The 25,482-nt window shown below is 46.2% G+C and overlaps 1 protein-coding gene across 1 annotated transcript in view; it reads right to left on the bottom strand.

The window, feature by feature from the left end:
* Window positions 1-25,482, bottom strand: part of LOC124007373 (phosphatidylinositol transfer protein alpha isoform-like) — a gene marked incomplete at its 3' end in the record, with an annotated part of 95,434 nt that overhangs the window by 51,518 nt on the left and 18,434 nt on the right. The window contains exon 3 of the mRNA XM_046317877.1: window positions 13,954-14,099. Coding sequence (XP_046173833.1) covers window positions 13,954-14,099 — 146 coding nt within the window. The remainder of the gene's footprint in view (window positions 1-13,953; window positions 14,100-25,482) is intronic.

The raw sequence follows: 25,482 nt of genomic DNA, 5'->3' as shown, positions 1-25,482 counted from the left end.
GAGAGAGACATGATGAGAGAGAGAGACATGATGAGAGAGAGAGAGAGACATGATGAGAGAGAGAGAGAGACATGATGAGAGAGAGAGAGACATGATGAGAGAGAGAGAGAGACATGATGAGAGAGAGAGAGACATGATGAGAGAGAGAGAGACATGATGAGAGAGAGAGAGACATGATGAGAGAGAGAGAGAGAGAGACATGATGAGAGAGAGAGAGAGAGAGACATGATGAGAGAGAGAGACATGATGAGAGAGAGAGAGAGAGAGACATGATGAGAGAGAGAGAGAGACATGATGAGAGAGAGAGAGACAGAGAGAGAGACAGAGAGAGATGATGAGAGAGAGAGAGAGAGACATGATGAGAGAGAGAGACATGATGAGAGAGAGAGAGACATGATGAGAGAGAAAGAGAGACATGATGAGAGAGAGAGAGACATGATGAGAGAGAGAGAGAGACATGATGAGAGAGAGAGAGACATGATGAGAGAGAGAGAGACATGATGAGAGAGAGAGAGACATGATGAGAGAGAGAGAGACATGATGAGAGAGAGAGAGAGACATGATGAGAGAGAGAGAGACATGATGAGAGAGAAAGAGAGACATGATGAGAGAGAGAGAGACATGATGAGAGAGAGACATGATGAGAGAGAGAGACATGATGAGAGAGAGAGACATGATGAGAGAGAGAGAGAGACATGATGAGAGAGAGAGAGAGACATGATGAGAGAGAGAGAGACATGATGAGAGAGAGAGAGACATGATGAGAGAGAGAGAGACATGATGAGAGAGAGAGAGAGACATGATGAGAGAGAGAGACATGATGAGAGAGAGAGAGAGACATGATGAGAGAGAGAGAGACATGATGAGAGAGAGAGAGACATGATGAGAGAGAGAGAGACATGATGAGAGAGAGAGAGACATGATGAGAGAGAGAGAGACATGATGAGAGAGAGAGACATGATGAGAGAGAGAGAGAGACATGATGAGAGAGAGAGAGAGACATGATGAGAGAGAGAGACATGATGAGAGAGAGAGACATGATGAGAGAGAGAGAGAGACATGATGAGAGAGAGAGAGAGACATGATGAGAGAGAGAGAGAGACATGATGAGAGAGAGAGAGACATGATGAGAGAGAGAGAGATGAGAGAGAGAGAGACATGATGAGAGAGAGAGAGAGACATGATGAGAGAGAGAGAGAGAGATGATGAGAGAGAGAGAGAGACATGATGAGAGAGAGAGACATGATGAGAGAGAGAGAGAGACATGATGAGAGAGAGAGAGACATGATGAGAGAGAGAGAGAGATGAGAGAGAGAGAGAGAGAGAGAGAGAGACATGATGAGAGAGAGATGATGAGAGAGAGAGAGAGACATGATGAGAGAGAGAGAGACATGATGAGAGAGAAGAGAGACATGATGAGAGAGAGAGAGAGAGAGAGAGACATGATGAGAGAGAGAGAGAGACATGATGAGAGAGAGAGAGACATGATGAGAGAGAAGAGAGACATGATGAGAGAGAGAGAGACATGATGAGAGAGAGAGACATGATGAGAGAGAAAGAGAGACATGATGAGAGAGAGAGACATGATGAGAGAGAGAGACATGATGAGAGAGAGAGAGAGAGAGAGAAAGAGAGACATGATGAGAGAGAGAGAGAGACATGATGAGAGAGAGAGAGACATGATGAGAGAGAGAGAGATGATGAGAGAGAGAGAGAGACAGAGAGAGAGAGAGACATGATGAGAGAGAAAGAGACATGATGAGAGAGAGAGAGAGACATGATGAGAGAGAGAGAGACATGATGAGAGAGAGAGAGACATGATGAGAGAGAGAGAGACATGATGAGAGAGAGAGACATGATGAGAGAGACATGATGAGAGAGAGAGAGACATGATGAGAGAGAGAGAGAGACATGATGAGAGAGAGACATGATGAGACATGATGAGAGAGAGAGAGACATGATGAGAGAGAGAGATGACATGATGAGAGAGAGAGAGACATGATGAGAGAGAGAGAGACATGATGAGAGAGAGAGAGAGAGACATGATGAGAGAGAGAGAGAGACATGATGAGAGAGAGAGACATGATGAGAGAGAGAGAGACATGATGAGAGAGAGAGAGACATGATGAGAGAGAGAGATGACAGAGAGAGAGAGAGAGACATGAGAGAGAGAGAGAGAGACATGATGAGAGAGAGAGAGACATGATGAGAGAGAGAGAGAGAGAGACATGATGAGAGAGAGAGAGACATGATGAGAGAGAGAGAGACATGATGATGAGAGAGAGAGAGAGACATGATGAGAGAGAGAGACATGATGAGAGAGAGAGAGACATGATGAGAGAGAGAGAGACATGATGAGAGAGAGAGAGACATGATGAGAGAGAGAGAGAGACATGATGAGAGAGAGAGAGAGAGAGAGAGATGATGATGAGAGAGAGAGAGACATGATGAGAGAGAGACATGATGAGAGAGAGAGACATGATGAGAGAGAGAGAGACATGATGAGAGAGAGAGACATGATGAGAGAGAGAGAGAGACATGATGAGAGAGAGAGAGACATGATGAGAGAGAGAGAGACATGAGAGAGAGAGAGAGAGACATGATGAGAGAGACATGAGAGAGAGAGACATGATGAGAGAGAGACATGATGAGAGAGAGAGAGAGACATGATGAGAGAGAGAGACATGATGAGAGAGAGAGAGAGAGACATGATGAGAGAGAGAGAGAGACATGATGAGAGAGAGAGAGACATGATGAGAGAGAGAGAGACATGATGAGAGAGAGAGAGAGACATGATGAGAGAGAGAGAGAGACATGATGAGAGAGAGAGAGACATGATGAGAGAGAGAGAGACATGATGAGAGAGAGAGAGACATGATGAGAGAGAGAGAGACATGATGAGAGAGAGAGAGAGAGAGAGATGATGAGAGAGAGAGACATGATGAGAGAGAGAGAGAGACATGATGAGAGAGAGAGACATGATGAGAGAGAGAGAGAGATGATGAGAGAGAGAGAGACATGATGAGAGGAGAGAGAGAGAGAGACATGATGAGAGAGAGAGAGAGACATGATGAGAGAGAGAGAGACATGATGAGAGAGAGAGAGAGACATGATGAGAGAGAGAGAGACATGATGAGAGAGAGAGAGAGAGACATGATGAGAGAGAGAGAGACATGATGAGAGAGAGACATGAGAGAGAGACATGATGAGAGAGAGAGAGACATGATGAGAGAGAGAGAGATGATGAGAGAGAGAGAGAGACATGATGAGAGAGAGAGAGAGAGAGAGACATGATGAGAGAGAGAGAGAGAGATGATGAGAGAGAGAAGAGAGACATGATGAGAGAGAGAGAGACATGATGAGAGAGAGAGAGACATGATGAGAGAGAGAGAGAGAGAGAGAGACATGATGAGAGAGAGAGAGAGACATGATGAGAGAGAGAGACATGATGAGAGAGAGAGAGACATGATGAGAGAGAAAGAGAGACATGATGAGAGAGAGAGAGACATGATGAGAGAGAGAGAGACATGATGAGAGAGAGAGAGACATGATGAGAGAGAGAGAGACATGATGAGAGAGAGAGAGACATGATGAGAGAGAGAGAGACATGATGAGAGAGAGAGAGACATGATGAGAGAGAGAGAGACATGATGAGAGAGAGAGAGAGACATGATGAGAGAGAGAGAGACATGATGAGAGAGAGAGAGAGAGACATGATGAGAGAGAGAGAGAGAGACATGATGAGAGAGAGAGAGACATGATGAGAGAGAGAGAGACATGATGAGAGAGAGAGACATGATGAGAGAGAGAGAGACATGATGAGAGAGAGAGACATGATGAGAGAGAGAGAGACATGATGAGAGAGAGAGAGACATGATGAGAGAGAGAGACATGATGAGAGAGAGAGAGAGACATGATGAGAGAGAGAGAGACATGATGAGAGAGAGAGAGAGACATGATGAGAGAGAGAGAGAGACATGATGAGAGAGAGAGAGACATGATGAGAGAGAGAGAGACATGATGAGAGAGAGAGAGACATGATGAGAGAGAGAGAGACATGATGAGAGAGAGAGAGAGACATGATGAGAGAGAGAGATGATGAGAGAGAGAGACATGATGAGAGAGAGAGAGACATGATGAGAGAGAGAGAGACATGATGAGAGAGAGAGAGACATGATGAGAGAGAGAGAGAGACATGATGAGAGAGAGAGAGAGACATGATGAGAGAGAGAGAGAGAGAGACATGATGAGAGAGAGAGACATGATGAGAGAGAGAGAGACATGATGAGAGAGAGAGAGAGACATGATGAGAGAGAGAGACATGATGAGAGAGAGAGACATGATGAGAGAGAGAGACATGATGAGAGAGAGAGAGACATGATGAGAGAGAGAGAGACATGATGAGAGAGAGAGAGACATGATGAGAGAGAGAGACATGATGAGAGAGAGAGACATGATGAGAGAGAGAGACATGATGAGAGAGAGACATGATGAGAGAGAGAGAGAGACATGATGAGAGAGAGAGAGACATGATGAGAGAGAGAGAGACATGATGAGAGAGAGAGACATGATGAGAGAGAGACATGATGAGAGAGAGAGAGACATGATGAGAGAGAGAGAGAGACATGATGAGAGAGAGAGAGAGACATGATGAGAGAGAGAGAGACATGATGAGAGAGAGAGAGAGACATGATGAGAGAGAGAGAGAGACATGATGAGAGAGAGAGAGAGACATGATGAGAGAGAGAGACATGATGAGAGAGAGAGAGAGACATGATGAGAGAGAGAGAGAGACATGATGAGAGAGAGACATGATGAGAGAGAGAGAGACATGATGAGAGAGAGAGAGAGACATGATGAGAGAGAGAGACATGATGAGAGAGAGAGAGAGACATGATGAGAGAGAGAGATGATGAGAGAGAGAGAGACATGATGAGAGAGAGAGAGAGACATGATGAGAGAGAGAGAGACATGATGAGAGAGAGAGAGACATGATGAGAGAGAGAGACATGATGAGAGAGAGAGAGACATGATGAGAGAGAGAGAGACATGATGAGAGAGAGAGAGAGACATGATGAGAGAGAGAGAGACATGATGAGAGAGAGAGAGACATGATGAGAGAGAGAGACATGATGAGAGAGAGAGAGAGACATGATGAGAGAGAGAGAGAGACATGATGAGAGAGAGAGAGAGACATGATGAGAGAGAGAGACATGATGAGAGAGAGAGACATGATGAGAGAGAGAGAGAGAGACATGATGAGAGAGAGAGAGACATGATGAGAGAGAGAGAGAGACATGATGAGAGAGAGAGAGAGACATGATGAGAGAGAGAGAGACATGATGAGAGAGAGAGAGAGACATGATGAGAGAGAGAGACATGATGAGAGAGAGAGAGAGACATGATGAGAGAGAGAGAGAGACATGATGAGAGAGAGAGAGACATGATGAGAGAGAGAGAGAGAGAGAGAGAGACATGATGAGAGAGAGAGAGAGACATGATGAGAGAGAGAGAGAGAGAGAGATGAGAGAGAGAGAGAGACATGATGAGAGAGAGAGAGAGACATGATGAGAGAGAGAGAGAGAGAGAGAGAGAGACATGATGAGAGAGAGAGAGACATGATGAGAGAGAGAGACATGATGAGAGAGAGAGAGACATGATGAGAGAGAGAGACATGATGATGAGAGAGAGAGACATGATGAGAGAGAAAGAGAGACATGATGAGAGAGATGAGAGAGACATGATGAGAGAGAGAGAGAGACATGATGAGAGAGAGAGAGACATGATGAGAGAGAGAGAGAGACATGATGAGAGAGAGAGAGAGACATGATGAGAGAGAGAGAGAGACATGATGAGAGAGAGAGACATGAGAGAGATGAGAGAGAGAGAGAGAGAGAGAGAGACATGATGAGAGAGAGACATGATGAGAGAGAGAGACATGATGAGAGAGAGAGACATGATGAGAGAGAGAGACATGATGAGAGAGAGAGAGAGAGACATGATGAGAGAGAGAGAGAGACATGATGAGAGAGAGAGAGAGAGAGACATGATGAGAGAGAGAGAGACATGATGAGAGAGAGAGAGACATGATGAGAGAGAGAGAGACATGATGAGAGAGAGAGAGAGACATGATGAGAGAGAGAGAGACATGATGAGAGAGAGAGAGATGATGATGAGAGAGAGAGAGACATGATGAGAGAGAGAGAGACATGATGAGAGAGAGAGAGACATGATGAGAGAGAGAGAGACATGATGAGAGAGAGAGAGACATGATGAGAGAGAGAGAGACATGATGAGAGAGAGAGAGACATGATGAGAGAGAGAGAGAGACATGATGAGAGAGAGAGAGAGAGAGATGATGAGAGAGAGAGAGACATGATGAGAGAGAGAGAGACATGATGAGAGAGAGAGAGACATGATGAGAGAGAGAGACATGATGAGAGAGAGAGACATGATGAGAGAGACATGAGAGACATGATGAGAGATGAGAGAGAGACATGATGAGAGAGAGAGAGACATGATGAGAGAGAGAGAGACATGAGAGAGAGAGAGAGACATGATGAGAGAGAGAGACATGATGAGAGAGAGAGAGATGATGAGAGAGAGAGACATGACAGATGAGAGAGAGACATGATGAGAGAGAGAGAGAGACATGATGAGAGAGAGAGAGACATGATGAGAGAGAGAGATGAGACATGATGAGAGATGAGAGAGACATGATGAGAGAGAGAGAGAGACATGATGAGAGAGAGAGACATGATGAGAGAGAGAGAGACATGATGAGAGAGAGAGAGACATGATGAGAGAGAGAGAGACATGATGAGAGAGAGAGAGACATGATGAGAGAGAGAGAGATGAGAGAGAGAGAGACATGATGAGAGAGAGAGAGACATGATGAGAGAGAGAGAGACATGATGAGAGAGAGAGAGACATGATGAGAGAGAGAGAGAGACATGATGAGAGAGAGAGAGACATGATGAGAGAGAGAGAGACATGATGAGAGAGAGAGAGACATGATGAGAGAGAGAGAGAGACATGATGAGAGAGAGAGACATGATGAGAGAGAGAGAGACATGATGAGAGAGAGAGAGAGACATGATGAGAGAGAGAGAGACATGATGAGAGAGAGAGAGAGACATGATGAGAGAGAGAGATGAGAGAGAGAGAGACATGATGAGAGAGAGAGAGAGACATGATGAGAGAGAGAGAGAGACATGATGAGAGAGAGAGAGACATGATGAGAGAGAGAGACATGATGAGATGATGAGAGAGAGAGAGACATGATGAGAGAGAGAGAGAGACATGATGAGAGAGAGAGAGACATGATGAGAGAGAGAGAGAGACATGATGAGAGAGAGAGAGACATGATGAGAGAGAGAGAGACATGATGAGAGAGAAAGAGAGACATGATGAGAGAGAGAGAGAGAGAGACATGATGAGAGAGAGAGAGAGAGACATGATGAGAGAGAGAGAGACATGATGAGAGAGAGAGAGACATGATGAGAGAGAGAGAGACATGATGAGAGAGAGAGAGAGACATGATGAGAGAGAGAGAGACATGATGAGAGAGAGAGAGACATGATGAGAGAGAGAGAGACATGATGAGAGAGAGAGAGACATGATGAGAGAGAGAGAGACATGATGAGAGAGAGAGAGACATGATGAGAGAGAGAGAGACATGATGAGAGAGAGAGACAGACATGATGAGAGATGATGAGAGAGAGAGAGAGACATGATGAGAGAGAGAGAGACATGATGAGAGAGAGAGAGACATGATGAGAGAGAGACATGATGAGAGAGAGAGAGACATGATGAGAGAGAGACATGATGAGAGAGAGAGAGATGAGAGAGAGAGAGACATGATGAGAGAGAGAGAGAGATGATGAGAGAGAGAGACATGATGAGAGAGAGAGAGAGAGACATGATGAGAGAGAGAGAGACATGATGAGAGAGAGAGAGACATGATGAGAGAGAGAGAGAGACATGATGAGAGAGAGAGAGACATGATGAGAGAGAGAGAGACATGATGAGAGAGAGAGAGACATGATGAGAGAGAGAGAGAGACATGATGAGAGAGAGAGAGAGAGATGAGAGAGAGAGACATGATGATGAGAGAGAAAGAGAGACATGATGAGAGAGAGAGAGAGACATGATGAGAGAGAGAGAGAGACATGATGAGAGAGAGAGAGACATGATGAGAGAGAGAGACATGATGAGAGAGAGAGAGACATGATGAGAGAGAAAGAGAGACATGATGAGAGAGAGACATGATGAGAGAGAGAGAGAGACATGATGAGAGAGAGAGAGACATGATGAGAGAGAGAGAGATGATGATGAGAGAGAGAGAGAGAGATGATGAGAGAGAGAGAGACATGATGAGAGAGAGAGAGAGAGACATGATGAGAGAGAGAGAGACATGATGAGAGAGAGAGAGACATGATGAGAGAGAGAGAGACATGATGAGAGAGAGAGAGACATGATGAGAGAGAGAGACATGATGAGAGAGAGAGAGACATGATGAGAGAGAGAGAGACATGATGAGAGAGAGAGAGACATGATGAGAGAGAGAGAGAGACATGATGAGAGAGAGAGAGATGATGAGAGAGAGAGAGACATGATGAGAGAGAGAGAGACATGATGAGAGAGAGAGAGAGAGACATGATGAGAGAGAGAGAGAGACATGATGAGAGAGAGAGAGACATGATGAGAGAGAGAGAGACATGATGAGAGAGAGAGAGACATGATGAGAGAGAGAGAGACATGATGAGAGAGAGAGAGACATGATGAGAGAGAGAGAGACATGATGAGAGAGAGAGAGACATGATGAGAGAGAGAGAGAGACATGATGAGAGAGAGAGAGAGACATGATGAGAGAGAGAGAGACATGATGAGAGAGAGAGAGAGAGACATGATGAGAGAGAGAGACATGATGAGAGAGAGAGAGATGAGAGAGAGATGATGAGAGAGAGAGAGACATGATGAGAGAGAGAGACATGATGAGAGATGAGAGAGAGAGAGACATGATGAGAGAGAGAGAGACATGATGAGAGAGAGAGAGACATGATGAGAGAGAGAGAGACATGATGAGAGAGAGAGAGAGACATGATGAGAGAGAGAGAGACATGATGAGAGAGAGAGAGAGACATGATGAGAGAGAGATGATGAGAGAGAGAGACATGATGAGAGAGAGAGAGAGACATGATGAGAGAGAGAGACATGATGAGAGAGAGAGAGAGACATGATGAGAGAGAGAGAGACATGATGAGAGAGAGAGAGACATGATGAGAGAGAGAGAGAGACATGATGAGAGAGAGAGAGAGAGAGAGAGAGACATGATGAGAGAGAATGAGAGACAGATGAGAGAGAGAGACATGATGAGAGAGAGACATGATGAGAGAGACATGATGATGAGAGAGAGAGAGACATGATGAGAGAGAGAGAGACATGATGAGAGAGAGAGAGATGATGAGAGAGAGAGAGAGACATGATGAGAGAGAGAGACATGATGAGAGAGAGAGAGACATGATGAGAGAGAGAGAGACATGATGAGAGAGAGAGAGACATGATGAGAGAGAGAGACATGAGAGAGAGAGAGAGAGGATGAGAGAGAGAGAGAGACATGATGAGAGAGAGAGAGACATGATGAGAGAGAGAGAGACATGATGAGAGAGAGAGAGACATGATGAGAGAGAGAGAGACATGATGAGAGAGAGAGAGACATGATGAGAGAGAGAGAGACATGATGAGAGAGAGAGAGAGATGATGAGAGAGAGAGAGACATGATGAGAGAGAGAGAGAGACATGATGAGAGAGAGAGAGAGACATGATGAGAGAGAGAGAGACATGATGAGAGAGAGAGAGACATGATGAGAGAGAGAGAGAGAGAGAGAGACATGATGAGAGAGAGAGAGAGAGACATGATGAGAGAGAGAGAGAGAGACATGATGAGAGAGAGAGAGAGAGACATGATGAGAGAGAGAGAGAGACATGATGAGATGATGAGAGACATGATGAGAGAGAGAGACATGATGAGAGAGAGAGAGAGACATGATGAGAGAGAGAGAGATGAGATGATGAGAGAGAGAGAGACATGATGAGAGAGAGAAGAGAGACATGATGAGAGAGAGAGAGACATGATGAGAGAGAGAGAGACATGATGAGAGAGAGAGAGACATGATGAGAGAGAGAGAGAGAGACATGATGAGAGAGAGAGAGAGACATGATGAGAGAGAGAGACATGATGAGAGAGAGAGACATGATGAGAGAGAGATGAGACATGATGAGAGAGAGAGAGAGACATGATGAGAGAGAGAGAGACATGATGAGAGAGAGAGAGAGAGAGACATGAGAGAGAGAGAGAGAGACATGATGAGAGAGAGAGAGACATGATGAGAGAGAGAGAGAGAGACATGATGAGAGAGAGAGAGACATGATGAGAGAGAGAGAGACATGATGAGAGAGAGAGAGAGATGAGAGAGAGAGAGAGACATGATGAGAGAGAGAGACATGATGAGAGAGAGAGAGACAGATGAGAGATGAGAGAGAGAGAGAGAGACATGATGAGAGAGAGAGAGACATGATGAGAGAGAGAGAGACATGATGAGAGAGAGAGACATGAGAGAGAGAGAGACATGATGAGAGAGAGAGACATGATGAGAGAGAGAGAGACATGATGAGAGAGAGAGATGAGAGAGAGAGACATGATGAGAGAGAGAGAGACATGATGAGAGAGAGAGAGAGACATGATGAGAGAGAGAGAGAGACATGATGAGAGAGAGAGAGACATGATGAGAGAGAGAGAGAGACATGATGAGAGAGATGAGAGAGAGAGACATGATGAGAGAGAGAGAGAGACATGATGAGAGAGAGAGAGACATGATGAGAGAGAGAGAGAGACATGATGAGAGAGAGAGAGAGACATGATGAGAGAGAGATGAGATGAGAGAGAGAGAGAGAGAGACATGATGAGAGAGAGAGAGACATGATGAGAGAGAGAGAGAGACATGATGAGAGAGAGAGAGAGACATGATGAGAGAGAGAGAGACATGATGAGAGAGAGAGAGACATGATGAGAGAGAGAGAGACATGATGAGAGAGAGAGAGAGACATGATGAGAGAGAGAGAGACATGATGAGAGAGAGAGAGAGACATGATGAGAGAGAGAGAGAGAGAGAGACATGATGAGAGAGAGAGAGACATGATGAGAGAGAGAGAGACATGATGAGAGAGAGAGAGAGACATGATGAGAGAGAGAGAGACATGATGAGAGAGAGAGACATGATGAGAGAGAGAGAGAGACATGATGAGAGAGAGAGAGACATGATGAGAGAGAGAGAGAGACATGATGAGAGAGAGAGAGACATGATGAGAGAGAGAGAGAGGACATGATGAGAGAGAGAGAGAGACATGATGAGAGAGAGAGAGAGGCATGATGAGAGAGAGAGACATGATGAGAGAGAGAGAGACATGATGAGAGAGAGAGAGAGACATGATGAGAGAGAGAGAGACATGATGAGAGAGAGAGAGAGACATGATGAGAGAGAGAGAGACATGATGAGAGAGAGAGACATGATGAGAGAGAGAGAGAGACATGATGAGAGAGAGAGAGAGACATGAGAGAGAGAGAGAGACATGATGAGAGAGAGAGAGACATGATGAGAGAGAGAGAGAGACATGATGAGAGAGAGAGAGAGACATGATGAGAGAGAGAGAGAGACATGATGAGAGAGAGAGACATGATGAGAGAGAGAGACATGATGAGAGAGAGAGACATGATGAGAGAGAGAGACATGATGAGAGAGAGAGAGACATGATGAGAGAGAGAGAGACATGATGAGAGAGAGAGAGACATGATGAGAGAGAGAGACATGATGAGAGAGAGAGACATGATGAGAGAGAGAGACATGATGAGAGAGAGAGAGAGACATGATGAGAGAGAGAGAGACATGATGATGATGAGAGAGAGACATGATGAGAGAGAGACATGATGAGAGAGAGAGAGACATGATGAGAGAGAGAGAGACATGATGAGAGAGAGAGAGACATGATGAGAGAGAGAGAGACATGATGAGAGAGAGACATGATGAGAGAGAGAGACATGATGAGAGAGAGAGAGAGACATGATGAGAGAGAGAGAGACATGATGAGAGAGAGAGAGACATGATGAGAGAGAGAGAGAGAGAGAGACATGATGAGAGAGAGAGAGAGACATGATGAGAGAGAGAGAGAGAGAGAGACATGATGAGAGAGAGACATGATGAGAGAGAGAGAGACATGATGAGAGAGAAAGAGACATGATGAGAGAGAGAGAGAGACATGATGAGAGAGAAAGAGAGACATGATGAGAGAGAGAGAGAGAGACATGATGAGAGAGAGAGAGAGACATGATGAGAGAGAGAGAGAGACATGATGAGAGAGAGAGAGACATGATGAGAGAGAGAGAGAGACATGATGAGAGAGAGAGAGACATGATGAGAGAGAGAGACATGATGAGAGAGAGAGAGACATGATGAGAGAGAGAGACATGATGAGAGAGAGAGAGAGACATGATGAGAGAGAGAGACATGATGAGAGAGAGAGAGAGGCAGGATGAGAGAGAAAGAGAGGCAGGATGAGAGAGAAAGAGAGGCAGGATGAGAGAGAAAGAGAGGCAGGATGAGAGAGAAAGAGAGGCAGGATGAGAGAGAAAGAGAGGCATGATGAGAGAGAGACATGATGAGAGAGAGAGAGAGAGACATGATGAGAGAGAGACATGATGAGAGAGAGACAGGATGAGACATGATGAGAGAGAGACATGATGAGAGAGAGAGAGAGAGCATGATGAGAGAGAGAGACATGATGAGAGAGAGAGAGAGACATGATGAGAGAGAGAGAGACATGATGAGAGAGAGAGAGAGATGATGAGAGAGAGAGAGAGACATGATGAGAGAGAGAGAGACATGATGAGAGAGAGAGAGACATGATGAGAGAGAGAGAGACATGATGAGAGAGAGAGAGAGAGAGAGAGACATGATGAGAGAGAGAGAGAGACATGATGAGAGAGAGAGAGAGACATGATGAGAGAGAGAGAGACATGATGAGAGAGAGAGAGAGACATGATGAGAGAGAGAGAGACATGATGAGAGAGAGAGAGACATGATGAGAGAGAGAGACATGATGAGAGAGAGAGAGATGATGAGAGAGAGAGAGAGAGAGAGAGAGAGAGAGAGAGAGAGAGAGAGAGAGAGAGAGAGAGAGAGAGAGAGAGAGAGAGAGAGAGAGAGAGAGAGAGAGAGAGAGACAAACAGAAAGAGAGACAGAAAGAGGGAGAGAGACAGAGAAAGAGAGAGACAGAGAGAGAGAGAAAGAGAGAGACAGAGAGGGAGAGAGAGAGAGATTTGATATAGCATAGATGTCTTAACAACAATTACTGGGTTAGTGGTACCTGCATGCTTCTGTATATATGTATGTGTGTGTGTGTGTGTGTGTGTGTGTGTGTGTGTGTGTGTGTGTGTGTGTGTGTGTGTGTGTGTGTGTGTGTGTGTGTGTGTGTGTGTGTGTGTGTGTGTGTGTGTGTGTGTGTGTGTGTGTGTGTGTGTGTTATGTGTGTGTGTGTGTATGTATGTGTGTGTAAATGTGTTTATGTGTGTGTGTGTGTGTGGTGTGTGTAAATGTGTGTGTGTGTGTGTGTGTGTGTGTGTGTGTGTGTGTGTGTGTGTGTGTGTGTGTGTGTGTGTGTGTGTGTGTGTGTGTGTGTGTGTGTGTGTGTGTGTGTGTGTGTGTGTGTGTGTGTGTGTGTGTGTGTGTGTGTGTGTGTGTAAATGTGTTTATGTGTGTGTGTGTGTATGTAGGTGTGTGTGTGTGTGTGTGTGTGTGTGTGTGTGTGTGTGTGTGTGTGTGTGTGTGTGTGTGTGTGTGTGTGTGTGTGTGTGTGTGTGTGTGTGTGTGTGTGTGTGTGTGTGTGTGTGTGTGTACCTCTGCAGGTGGTATATCTTGTGTGTGTACTGTCCCTTCTCCCCATCCTTCTCGTATGGTTCATTCTTCAACACCTCCACTCCCTCTCCTCCCCCTGTCTCGTTCTTACTGGCCTCGGCTACGGAGTACAGCTGACCCACCTGGTACTGGGGGGAGATGTTGTGTTATTACAGCTGACCCACCTGGTACTAAAGGGGGAGATGTTGTGTTATTACAGCTGACCCACCTGGTACTGGGGGGAGATGTTGTGTTAGTACAGCTGACCCACCTGGTACTAAAGGGGGAGATGTTGTGTTAGTACAACTGACCCACCTGGTACTAAAGGGGGAGATGTTGTATTAGTACAGCTGACCCACCTGGTACTAAAGGGGGAGATGTTGTGTTATTACAGCTGACCCACCTGGTACTAAAGGGGGAGATGTTGTGTTATTACAACTGACCCACCTGGTACTAAAGGGGGAGATGTTGTATTATTACAGCTGACCCACCTGGTACTGGGGGTAGATGTTGTGTTATTACAGCTGACCCACCTGGTACTGGGGGTAGATGTTGTGTTATTACAGCTGACCCACCTGGTACTAAAGGGGGAGATGTTGTGTTATTACAGCTGACCCACCTGGTACTAAAGGGGGAGATGTTGTGTTATTACAGCTGACCCACCTGGTACTAAAGGGGGAGATGTTGTGTTAGTACAGCTGACCCACCTGGTACTAAAGGGGGAGATGTTGTGTTATTACAGCTGACCCACCTGGTACTAAAGGGGGAGATGTTGTGTTATTACAGCTGACCCACCTGGGACTAAAAGGGGAGATGTTGTATTAGTACAGCTGACCCACCTGGTACTGGGGTAGATGTTGTGTTATTACAACTGACCCACCTGGTACTGGGGGTAGATGTTGTGTTAGTACAGCTGACCCACCTGGTACTAAAGGGGTAGATGTTGTGTTATTACAGCTGACCCACCTGGTACTAAAGGGGAGATGTTGTGTTATTACAGCTGACCCACCTGGTACTAAAGGGGTGTTAGTACAGAGATGTTGTGTTATTACAGCTGACCCACCTGGTACTAAAGGGGAGATGTTGTGTTATTACAGCTGACCCACCTGGTACTAAAGGGGAGATGTTGTGTTATTACAGCTGACCCACCTGGTACTAAAGGGGGAGATGTTGTGTTATTACAGCTGACCCACCTGGTACTAAAAGGGGAGATGTTGTATTAGTACAGCTGACCCACCTGGTACTAAAGGGGGAGATGTTGTGTTATTACAGCTGACCCACCTGGTACTGGGGGTAGATGTTGTGTTAGTACAGCTGACCCACCTGGTACTAAAGGGGGAGATGTTGTGGTATTACAGCTGATCCACCTGGTACTAAAGGGGGAGATGTTGTGTTATTACAGCTGATCCACCTGGTACTAAAGGGGGAGATGTTGTGTTAGTACAGCTGACCCACCTGGTACTTTTTAAAGACAATTTTCCCAATGCTTGAGGAGATGGTAATGTACCTGTAGATGTCGGCTCTTTGGTACTTTATTTTTAAAAGTCAAGTCGACAACATGCATTCGTTAGGGCCGGGATTAAATCTGATTGCAGAATTGGGAAATGCTTCATTTAAAGGTGATTTCAGATTGAGCCGACAGTGGTCTCCCCGAGCGCAGGAACATGGTCTTTAAAACGTGCTGAAAAAAGGGCGGATTGAATCACGGCTTTACCTTGTATATGTGGATATAAATGATACATAGTTCATTCATATCAGTCATCCAATCACCAACATCCATTCATTTAAACCATTCACCTCATCCATTCATTTAATCCATTCACCTCATCCATTAATTTAATCCATTCACCTCATCCATTCATTTAAACCATTCACCTCATCCATTCATTTAATCCATTCACCTCATCCATTCATTTAATCCATTCACCTCACCGGTGGCAGGGTAGCCTAGTGGTTAGAGCGTTGGACTAGTAACCGGAAGGTTGCAAGCTGAGCTGACAAGGTACAAATCTGTCGTTCTGCCCCTGAACAGTTAACTCACTGTTCCTAGGCCGTCTTTGAAAATAAGAATTTGTTCTTAACTGACTTGCCTGGTTAAATAAAGGTAAAATAAAAAATAAAAATCCATTCACCTCATCCATTCACCTCATCTATTCATTTCATCCATTCACCTCATCTATTCATTTCATCCATTCACCTCATCCATTCACCTCGTCCAAAAGAATGGACTACAGGATGAATCTCCTCAGACTGATCCCATCTCTCTAAACCCCCCCTCCTCTCTCTCTCTCAATTCAGTTTCTATTTCAGTTTGAAGGGATTTATAAGTGTGGGAAACATATATTAACAGCTAAACTAAGTTGAGCAAATAATAAATAGAAGTGAAATAAACAATAAAAATTAACAGTAAACATTACACACACAGAAGTTTAAAAAATAAATTTCAAATGTCATATTATGTCTATATACAGTGTTGTAATGATGTGCAAATAGTTAAAGTACAAAAGGGAAAATGAATAAACATAAATATGGGTTGTATTTACAATGGTGTTTGTTCTTCACTGGTTGCCCTTTTCTCGTGGCAACAGGTCACAAATCTTGCAGCTGTGACGGCACACTGTGGTATTTCACCCAGTAGATATGGGAGTTTATCATTATTGGGTTTGTTTTCAAATTCTATGTGGATCTGTGTAAACTGAGGGAAATAAACTCAGCAAAAAAAGAAACGTCCTATCATTGTCAACTCTGTTTATTTTCAGCAAACTTAACATGTGTAAATATTTGTATGAACATAAGATTCAACAACTGACATAAACTGAACAAGTTCCACATACATGTGACTAACAGAAATGGAATAATGTGTCCCTGAACAAAATCAAAAGTAACAGTAACAGTAACAGTAACAGTCAGTATCTGGTTTGGCCACCAGCTGCATTAAGTACTGTAGTGCATCTCCTATTCTTGGACTGCACCAGATTTGCCAGTTCTTGCTGTGAGATGTTACCCACTCTTCCACCAAGGCACCTGCAAGTTCCCGGACATTTCTGGGGGGAATGGCCCTAGGCCTCACCCTCCGATCCAACAGGTCCCAGACGTGCTCAAAGGGATTGAGATCCGGCCATGGCAGAATACTGACATTCCTGTCTTGCAGGAAATCATGCACAGAACGAGCAGTATGGCTGCTGGCATTGTCATGCTGGAGGGTCATGTCAGGATGAGCCTGCAGGAAGGGTACCACATGAGGGAGGAGGATGTCTTCCCTGTAACCCACAGCGTTGATATTGCCTGCAATGACAACAAGCTCAGTCCAATGATGCTGTGACACACCGCCCCAGACCATGACGGACCCTCCACCTCCAAATCGATCCCGCTCCAGAGTACAGGCCTCAGTGTAACGCTCATTCCTTCGATGATAAACAAGAATCCGACCATCACCCCTGGTGAGACAAAACCGTGACTCGTCCTTGAAGAGCACTTTTTGCCAGTCCTGTCTGGTCCGGCGACGGTGGGTTTGTGCCCATAGGCGACGTTGTTGCCGGTGATGTCTGGTGAGGACCTGCCTTACAACAGGCCTACAAGCCCTCAGTCCAGCCTCCCTCAGCCTATTGCGGACAGTCTGAGCACTGATGGAGGTATTGGGCGTTCCTGGTGAAACTCAGGCAGTTGTTGTTGCCATCCTGTACCTATCCCGCAGGTGTGATGTTCAGATGTACTGATCCCATGCAGGTGTTGTCACACGTGGTCTGCCACTGCGAGGACGATCAGCTGTACGTCCTGTCTCCCTGTAGCGCTGTCTTAGGAGTCTCACAGTACGGATATTGCAATTTATTGCCCTGGCCACATCTGCAGGCCTCATGTCTCCTTGCAGCATGCCTAAGGCACGCTCACTCAGATGAAAAGGGACCCTGGGCATCTTTCTTTTGATGTTTTACAGAGTCAGTAGAAAGGCCTCTTTAGTGTCCTTAGTTTTCATAACTGTGACCTTAATTGCCTACCGTCTGTAAGCTGTTAGTGTCTTAACGACCGTTACACAGGTGCATGTTCATTAATTGTTTATGGTTCATTGAACAAGTATGGGAAACAGTGTTTAAACCCTTTACAATGAAGATCTGTGATGTTATTTGGATTTTTAGGAATTATCTTTCTTTTTTTGCTGAGTTTATGTTTCTCCAATCTGGTCATACATTTGGCTGGAGGTTAGGGAGTGCAGCTCAGTTTCCAACTCATTTTGTGGGCAGTGTGCACATAGCCTGTCTTCTCTTGAGAGCCAGGTCTGCCTACGGTGTCCTTTCTAATTGGTATGTCAATTTTTTGGTTCCCTTTGATGGCATAGAAGGCCCTTCTTGCCTTGTCTCTCAGCTTATTCGCAGCTTTGTGGAAGTTACCCGTGGCGCTGATGTTTTGGCCGAGGTATGTATAGTGTTTTGTGTGTTCTAGAGGAACAGTGTCTAGATGAAATTTGTATTTCTGGTCCTGGGAACGGGACCTTTTGTGGAACATTATTTTGGTCTTACAGAGATTTACTGTCAGGGCCCAGGTCTGTCAGGGCCCAGGTCTGTCAGGGCCCAGGTCTGTCAGGGTCCAGGTCTGTCAGGTCCTAGGTCTGTCAGGCCCCAGGTCTGTCAGGGCCCAGGTCTGTCAGGTCCTAGGTCTGTCAGGGTCCAGGTCTGACAGGGCCTAGGTCTGTCAGGGCCCAGGTCTATCAGGGCCCAGGTCTGTCAGGTCCTAGGTCTGTCAGGGTCCAGGTCTGTCAGGGCCCAGGTCTGTCAGGGCCCAGGTCTGTCAGGGCCCAGGTCTGTCAGGGCCCAGGTCTGACAAAATCTGTGCAGAAGATCTAGGTGCTGCTGTAGGCCCTCCTTGGTTGGTGACAGAAGCATCAGATCATCAGCAAACAGCAGACATTTGACTTCAGATTCTAGAAGGGTGAGGCCGGGTGCTGCAGACTGTTCTAGTGCCTGCGCCAATTCATTGATATAAATGTTGAAGAGGGTAGGGCTTATCCTGCATCCCTGTCTCACCCCACGACCCTGTGTGAAGAAATGTGTGTGTTTTTTGCCAATTTTAACCGCACACTTTGTATTTGTGTACATGGATTTTATAATGTCATATGTTTTACCCCCGACACCACTCTCTCTCTACCCCCCCCCCCCCGAATTCAATTCAAAAGGGGTTTTATTGACATGAGAAACATATGTGAAATAGACAATAAACAAATGTGAGAAGAAATAAATTGAACAACATAAACAATCAAATATTAGTAATTAACAGTAAAACCTCTCTCTCTATCCCTCTTTCTCTCGGTCCCTCTCTCTTCACTTCCTTCTCTTTCTTTAAAACCCATGTCTACTTCTCTACTTCTCTCTTCTCTCTCTGTTCCCTCATACCTCCCCTCCCTTCTCCTCTTCCCTCTTCCCTCTCTTCTGTTCTCTCGTACCTCCTCTCCCTCTCCTCTCCCCTCTTCTCTCTCTTCTGTTCTCTCGTACCTCCTCTCCCTCTCCTCTCCCCTCTTCTCTCTCTTCTGTTCTCTCGTACCTCCTCTCCCTCTCCTCTCCCCTCTTCTCTCTCTTCTGTTCTCTCGTACCTCCTCTCCCTCTCCTCTCCCCTCTTCTCTCTCTTCTGTTCTCTCGTACCTCCTCTCCCTCTCCTCTCCCCTCTTCTCTCTCTTCTGTTCTCTCGTACCTCCCCTCCCTTCTCCTCTCCCCTCCACCTCCCGTCCTTTCCGTCCCCATCCTTCCGCTGTGCAGTGTGTAAACACAGAACAATGGATCCTTTCATTTCCTAATCACCTCTAATCCATTGGAAAATACAGCACCCACACACACACACATTCACACACACACATGCACCCACACACACAGAAGCACCCACAGACACACGCACACACACACACACACACACACACACACACACACACACACACACACACACACACACACACACACACACACACACACACACACACACACACACACACACACACACACACACACACACACACACACACACACACACCCAGCAGCACACACACACACACACACACACACACACACACACACACAAGGGGGAAAAAGTAAGGAACTTGTCCATCGGCATTAAAGACCAACAAAATTGTGATGACTAAAAAAGTACAGCATTTTAATTTAAGGACCAATGAATTGACAGCCGTGCCACACAGATTGCAAAATAGTTGGGAAGAGATTTTCAATGTACCAATTCAATGGCACATGTTTTATGAACTGATACACAAAACGACGCCGGATTCCAAACTTTTTCTGCAAAGATCATTCATTTTCGTACTGTGTTTTGGTACCGTAAATATGTAGTTTGTTTTGGTACTGTACATATGTAGTTTGTTTCCTGTGTATGGCCTTCTGCCTGCCCCTGGACCCAGCTACCTGCCCCTGGACCCAGCTACCTGCCCCTGGACCCAGCTACCTGCCCCTGGACCCAGCTACCTGCCCCTGGACCCAGCTACCTGTAAGTGAAACTTACCTGATAATAATGATTAAAACATGTTTCACGTTTTACATTTTCTTTTCATTCACTTATCTTAATAATGTTATTTTATTGTTTACACTATCCTTCTGACCCTATGTAGCCAGGTCCATCTACTATCCTTCTGACCCTATGTAGCCAGGTCCATCTACTATCCTTCTGACCCTATGTAGCCAGGTCCATCTACTATCCTTCTGACCCTATGTAGCCAGGTCCATCTACTATCCTCCTGACCCTATGTAGCCAGGTCCATCTACTATCCTTCTGACCCTATGTAGCCAGGTCCATCTACTATCCTCCTGACCCTATGTAGCCAGGTCCATCTACTATCCTTCTGACCCTATGTAGCCAGGTCCATCTACTATCCTCCTGACCCTATGTAGCCAGGTCCATCTACTATCCTCCTGACCCTATGTAGCCAGGTCCATCTACTATCCTCCTGACCCTATGTAGCCAGGTCCATCTACTATCCTCCTGACCCTATGTAGCCAGGTCCATCTACTATCCTTCTGTCCCTATGTAGCCAGGTCCCATCTACTATCCTTCTGACCCTATGTAGCCAGGTCCATCTACTATCCTTCTGACCCTATGTAGCCAGGTCCATCTACTATCTTTCTGACCCAGGTCCATCTACTATCCTTCTGACCCTATGTAGCCAGGTCCATCTACTATCCTTCTGACCCTATGTAGCCAGGTCCATCTACTATCCTTCTGACCCTATGTAGCCAGGTCCATCTACTATCCTCCTGACCCTATGTAGCCAGGTCCATCTACTATCCTTCTGACCCTATGTAGCCAGGTCCATCTACTATCCTCCTGACCCTATGTAGCCAGGTCCATCTACTATCCTTCTGACCCTATGTAGCCAGGTCCATCTACTATCCTTCTGACCCTATGTAGCCAGGTCCATCTACTATCCTCCTGACCCTATGTAGCCAGGTCCATCTACTATCCTTCTGACCCTATGTAGCCAGGTCCATCTACTATCCTTCTGACCCTATGTAGCCAGGTCCCATCTACTATCCTCCTGACCCTATGTAGCCAGGTCCATCTACTATCCTTCTGACCCTATGTAGCCAGGTCCCATCTACTATCCTTCTGACCCAGGTCCCATCTACTATCCTTCTGACCCTATGTAGCCAGGTCCCATCTACTATCCTTCTGACCCTATGTAGCCAGGTCCATCTACTATCCTTCTGACCCTATGTAGCCAGGTCCATCTACTATCCTTCTGACCCAGGTCCCATCTACTATCCTTCTGACCCTATGTAGCCAGGTCCATCTACTATCCTTCTGACCCAGGTCCATCTACTATCCTTCTGACCCTATGTAGCCAGGTCCCATCTACTATCCTTCTGACCCAGGTCCATCTACTATCCTTCTGACCCTATGTAGCCAGGTCCATCTACTATCCTCCTGACCCTATGTAGCCAGGTCCCATCTACTATCCTCCTGACCCTATGTAGCCAGGTCCATCTACTATCCTTCTGACCCTATGTAGCCAGGTCCATCTACTATCCTTCTGACCCAGGTCCATCTACTATCCTCCTGACCCTATGTAGCCAGGTCCATCTACTATCCTTCTGACCCTATGTAGCCAGGTCCCATCTACTAACCTTCTGACCCTATGTAGCCAGGTCCCATCTACTATCCTTCTGACCCTATGTAGCCAGGTCCATCTACTATCCTTCTGACCCTATGTAGCCAGGTCCATCTACTATCCTTCTGACCCTATGTAGCCAGGTCCATCTACTATCCTTCTGACCCTATGTAGCCAGGTCCATCTACTATCCTTCTGACCCTATGTAGCCAGGTCCATCTACTATCCTTCTGACCCTATGTAGCCAGGTCCATCTACTATCCTTCTGTCCCTATGTAGCCAGGTCCATCTACTATCCTTCTGTCCCTATGTAGCCAGGTCCCATCTACTATCCTTCTGACCCAGGTCCATCTACTATCCTTCTGACCCTATGTAGCCAGGTCCATCTACTATCCTCCTGACCCTATGTAGCCAGGTCCATCTACTAACCTTCTGACCCTATGTAGCCAGGTCCCATCTACTAACCTTCTGACCCTATGTAGCCAGGTCCATCTACTATCCTCCTGACCCTATGTAGCCAGGTCCCATCTACTATCCTCCTGACCCTATGTAGCCAGGTCCATCTACTATCCTTCTGACCCTATGTAGCCAGGTCCATCTACTATCCTTCTGACCCTATGTAGCCAGGTCCATCTACTATCCTTCTGACCCTATGTAGCCAGGTCCATCTACTATCCTTCTGACCCTATGTAGCCAGGTCCATCTACTATCCTTCTGACCCTATGTAGCCAGGTCCATCTACTATCCTTCTGACCCTATGTAGCCAGGTCCATCTACTATCCTTCTGACCCTATGTAGCCAGGTCCATCTACTATCCTTCTGACCCTATGTAGCCAGGTCCATCTACTATCCTTCTGACCCTATGTAGCCAGGTCCATCTACTATCCTTCTGACCCTATGTAGCCAGGTCCATCTACTATCCTTCTGACCCTATGTAGCCAGGTCCATCTACTATCCTTCTGACCCAGGTCCATCTACTATCCTTCTGACCCTATGTAGCCAGGTCCATCTACTATCCTCCTGACCCTATGTAGCCAGGTCCATCTACTATCCTTCTGACCCTATGTAGCCAGGTCCATCTACTATCCTTCTGACCCAGGTCCATCTACTATCCTTCTGACCCTATGTAGCCAGGTCCATCTACTATCCTCCTGACCCTATGTAGCCAGGTCCATCTACTATCCTTCTGACCCTATGTAGCCAGGTCCATCTACTATCCTTCTGACCCTATGTAGCCAGGTCCATCTACTATCCTTCTGACCCTATGTAGCCAGGTCCATCTACTATCCTTCTGACCCTATGTAGCCAGGTCCATCTACTATCCTTCTGACCCAGGTCCATCTACTATCCTTCTGACCCTATGTAGCCAGGTCCATCTACTATCCTCCTGACCCTATGTAGCCAGGTCCATCTACTATCCTTCTGACCCTATGTAGCCAGGTCCATCTACTATCCTTCTGACCCAGGTCCATCTACTATCCTCCTGACCCTATGTAGCCAGCTCCATCTACTATCCTTCTGACCCTATGTAGCCAGGTCCATCTACTATCCTTCTGACCCAGGTCCCATCTACTATCCTTCTGACCCAGGTCCCATCTACTATCCTTCTGACCCTATGTAGCCAGGTCCATCTACTATCCTCCTGACCCTATGTAGCCAGGTCCATCTACTATCCTCCTGACCCTATGTAGCCAGGTCCATCTACTATCCTTCTGACCCTATGTAGCCAGGTCCATCTACTATCCTTCTGACCCTATGTAGCCAGGTCCATCTACTATCCTTCTGACCCTATGTAGCCAGGTCCATCTACTATCCTTCTGACCCAGGTCCATCTACTATCCTTCTGACCCTATGTAGCCAGGTCCATCTACTATCCTTCTGACCCAGGTCCATCTACTATCCTTCTGACCCTATGTAGCCAGGTCCATCTACTATCCTTCTGACCCTATGTAGCCAGGTCCATCTACTATCCTTCTGACCCTATGTAGCCAGGTCCATCTACTATCCTTCTGACCCTATGTAGCCAGGTCCATCTACTATCCTTCTGACCCTATGTAGCCAGGTCCATCTACTATCCTTCTGACCCTATGTAGCCAGGTCCATCTACTATCCTTCTGACCCTATGTAGCCAGGTCCATCTACTATCCTTCTGACCCTATGTAGCCAGGTCCATCTACTATCCTTCTGACCCTATGTAGCCAGGTCCATCTACTATCCTTCTGACCCAGGTCCATCTACTATCCTTCTGACCCTATGTAGCCAGGTCCATCTACTATCCTCCTGACCCTATGTAGCCAGGTCCATCTACTATCCTTCTGACCCTATGTAGCCAGGTCCATCTACTATCCTTCTGACCCAGGTCCATCTACTATCCTCCTGACCCTATGTAGCCAGCTCCATCTACTATCCTTCTGACCCTATGTAGCCAGGTCCCATCTACTATCCTTCTGACCCAGGTCCATCTACTATCCTTCTGACCCTATGTAGCCAGGTCCATCTACTATCCTCCTGACCCTATGTAGCCAGGTCCATCTACTATCCTCCTGACCCTATGTAGCCAGGTCCATCTACTATCCTTCTGACCCTATGTAGCCAGGTCCATCTACTATCCTTCTGACCCTATGTAGCCAGGTCCATCTACTATCCTTCTGACCCTATGTAGCCAGGTCCATCTACTATCCTTCTGACCCAGGTCCATCTACTATCCTTCTGACCCTATGTAGCCAGGTCCATCTACTATCCTTCTGACCCAGGTCCATCTACTATCCTTCTGACCCTATGTAGCCAGGTCCCATCTACTATCCTTCTGACCCTATGTAGCCAGGTCCCATCTACTATCCTTCTGACCCTATGTAGCCAGGTCCATCTACTATCCTTCTGACCCAGGTCCATCTACTATCCTTCTGACCCTATGTAGCCAGGTCCATCTACTATCCTTCTGACCCAGGTCCATCTACTATCCTTCTGACCCTATGTAGCCAGGTCCATCTACTATCCTTCTGACCCTATGTAGCCAGGTCCATCTACTATCCTTCTGACCCTATGTAGCCAGGTCCATCTACTATCCTCCTGACCCTATGTAGCCAGGTCCATCTACTATCCTTCTGACCCTATGTAGCCAGGTCCATCTACTATCCTCCTGACCCTATGTAGCCAGGTCCATCTACTATCCTCCTGACCCTATGTAGCCAGGTCCATCTACTATCCTTCTGACCCTATGTAGCCAGGTCCATCTACTATCCTCCTGACCCTATGTAGCCAGGTCCATCTACTATCCTCCTGACCCTATGTAGCCAGGTCCATCTACTATCCTCCTGACCCTATGTAGCCAGGTCCATCTACTATCCTCCTGACCCTATGTAGCCAGGTCCATCTACTATCCTTCTGACCCTATGTAGCCAGGTCCATCTACTATCCTTCTGACCCTATGTAGCCAG

Source organism: Oncorhynchus gorbuscha, linkage group LG20 (genome assembly GCF_021184085.1).
Source record: "Oncorhynchus gorbuscha isolate QuinsamMale2020 ecotype Even-year linkage group LG20, OgorEven_v1.0, whole genome shotgun sequence".
Taxonomy (NCBI): domain Eukaryota; kingdom Metazoa; phylum Chordata; class Actinopteri; order Salmoniformes; family Salmonidae; genus Oncorhynchus; species Oncorhynchus gorbuscha.
Note: the sequence above shows the minus strand (reverse complement) of the source record. Positions and strands in the feature narration are given on the sequence as shown.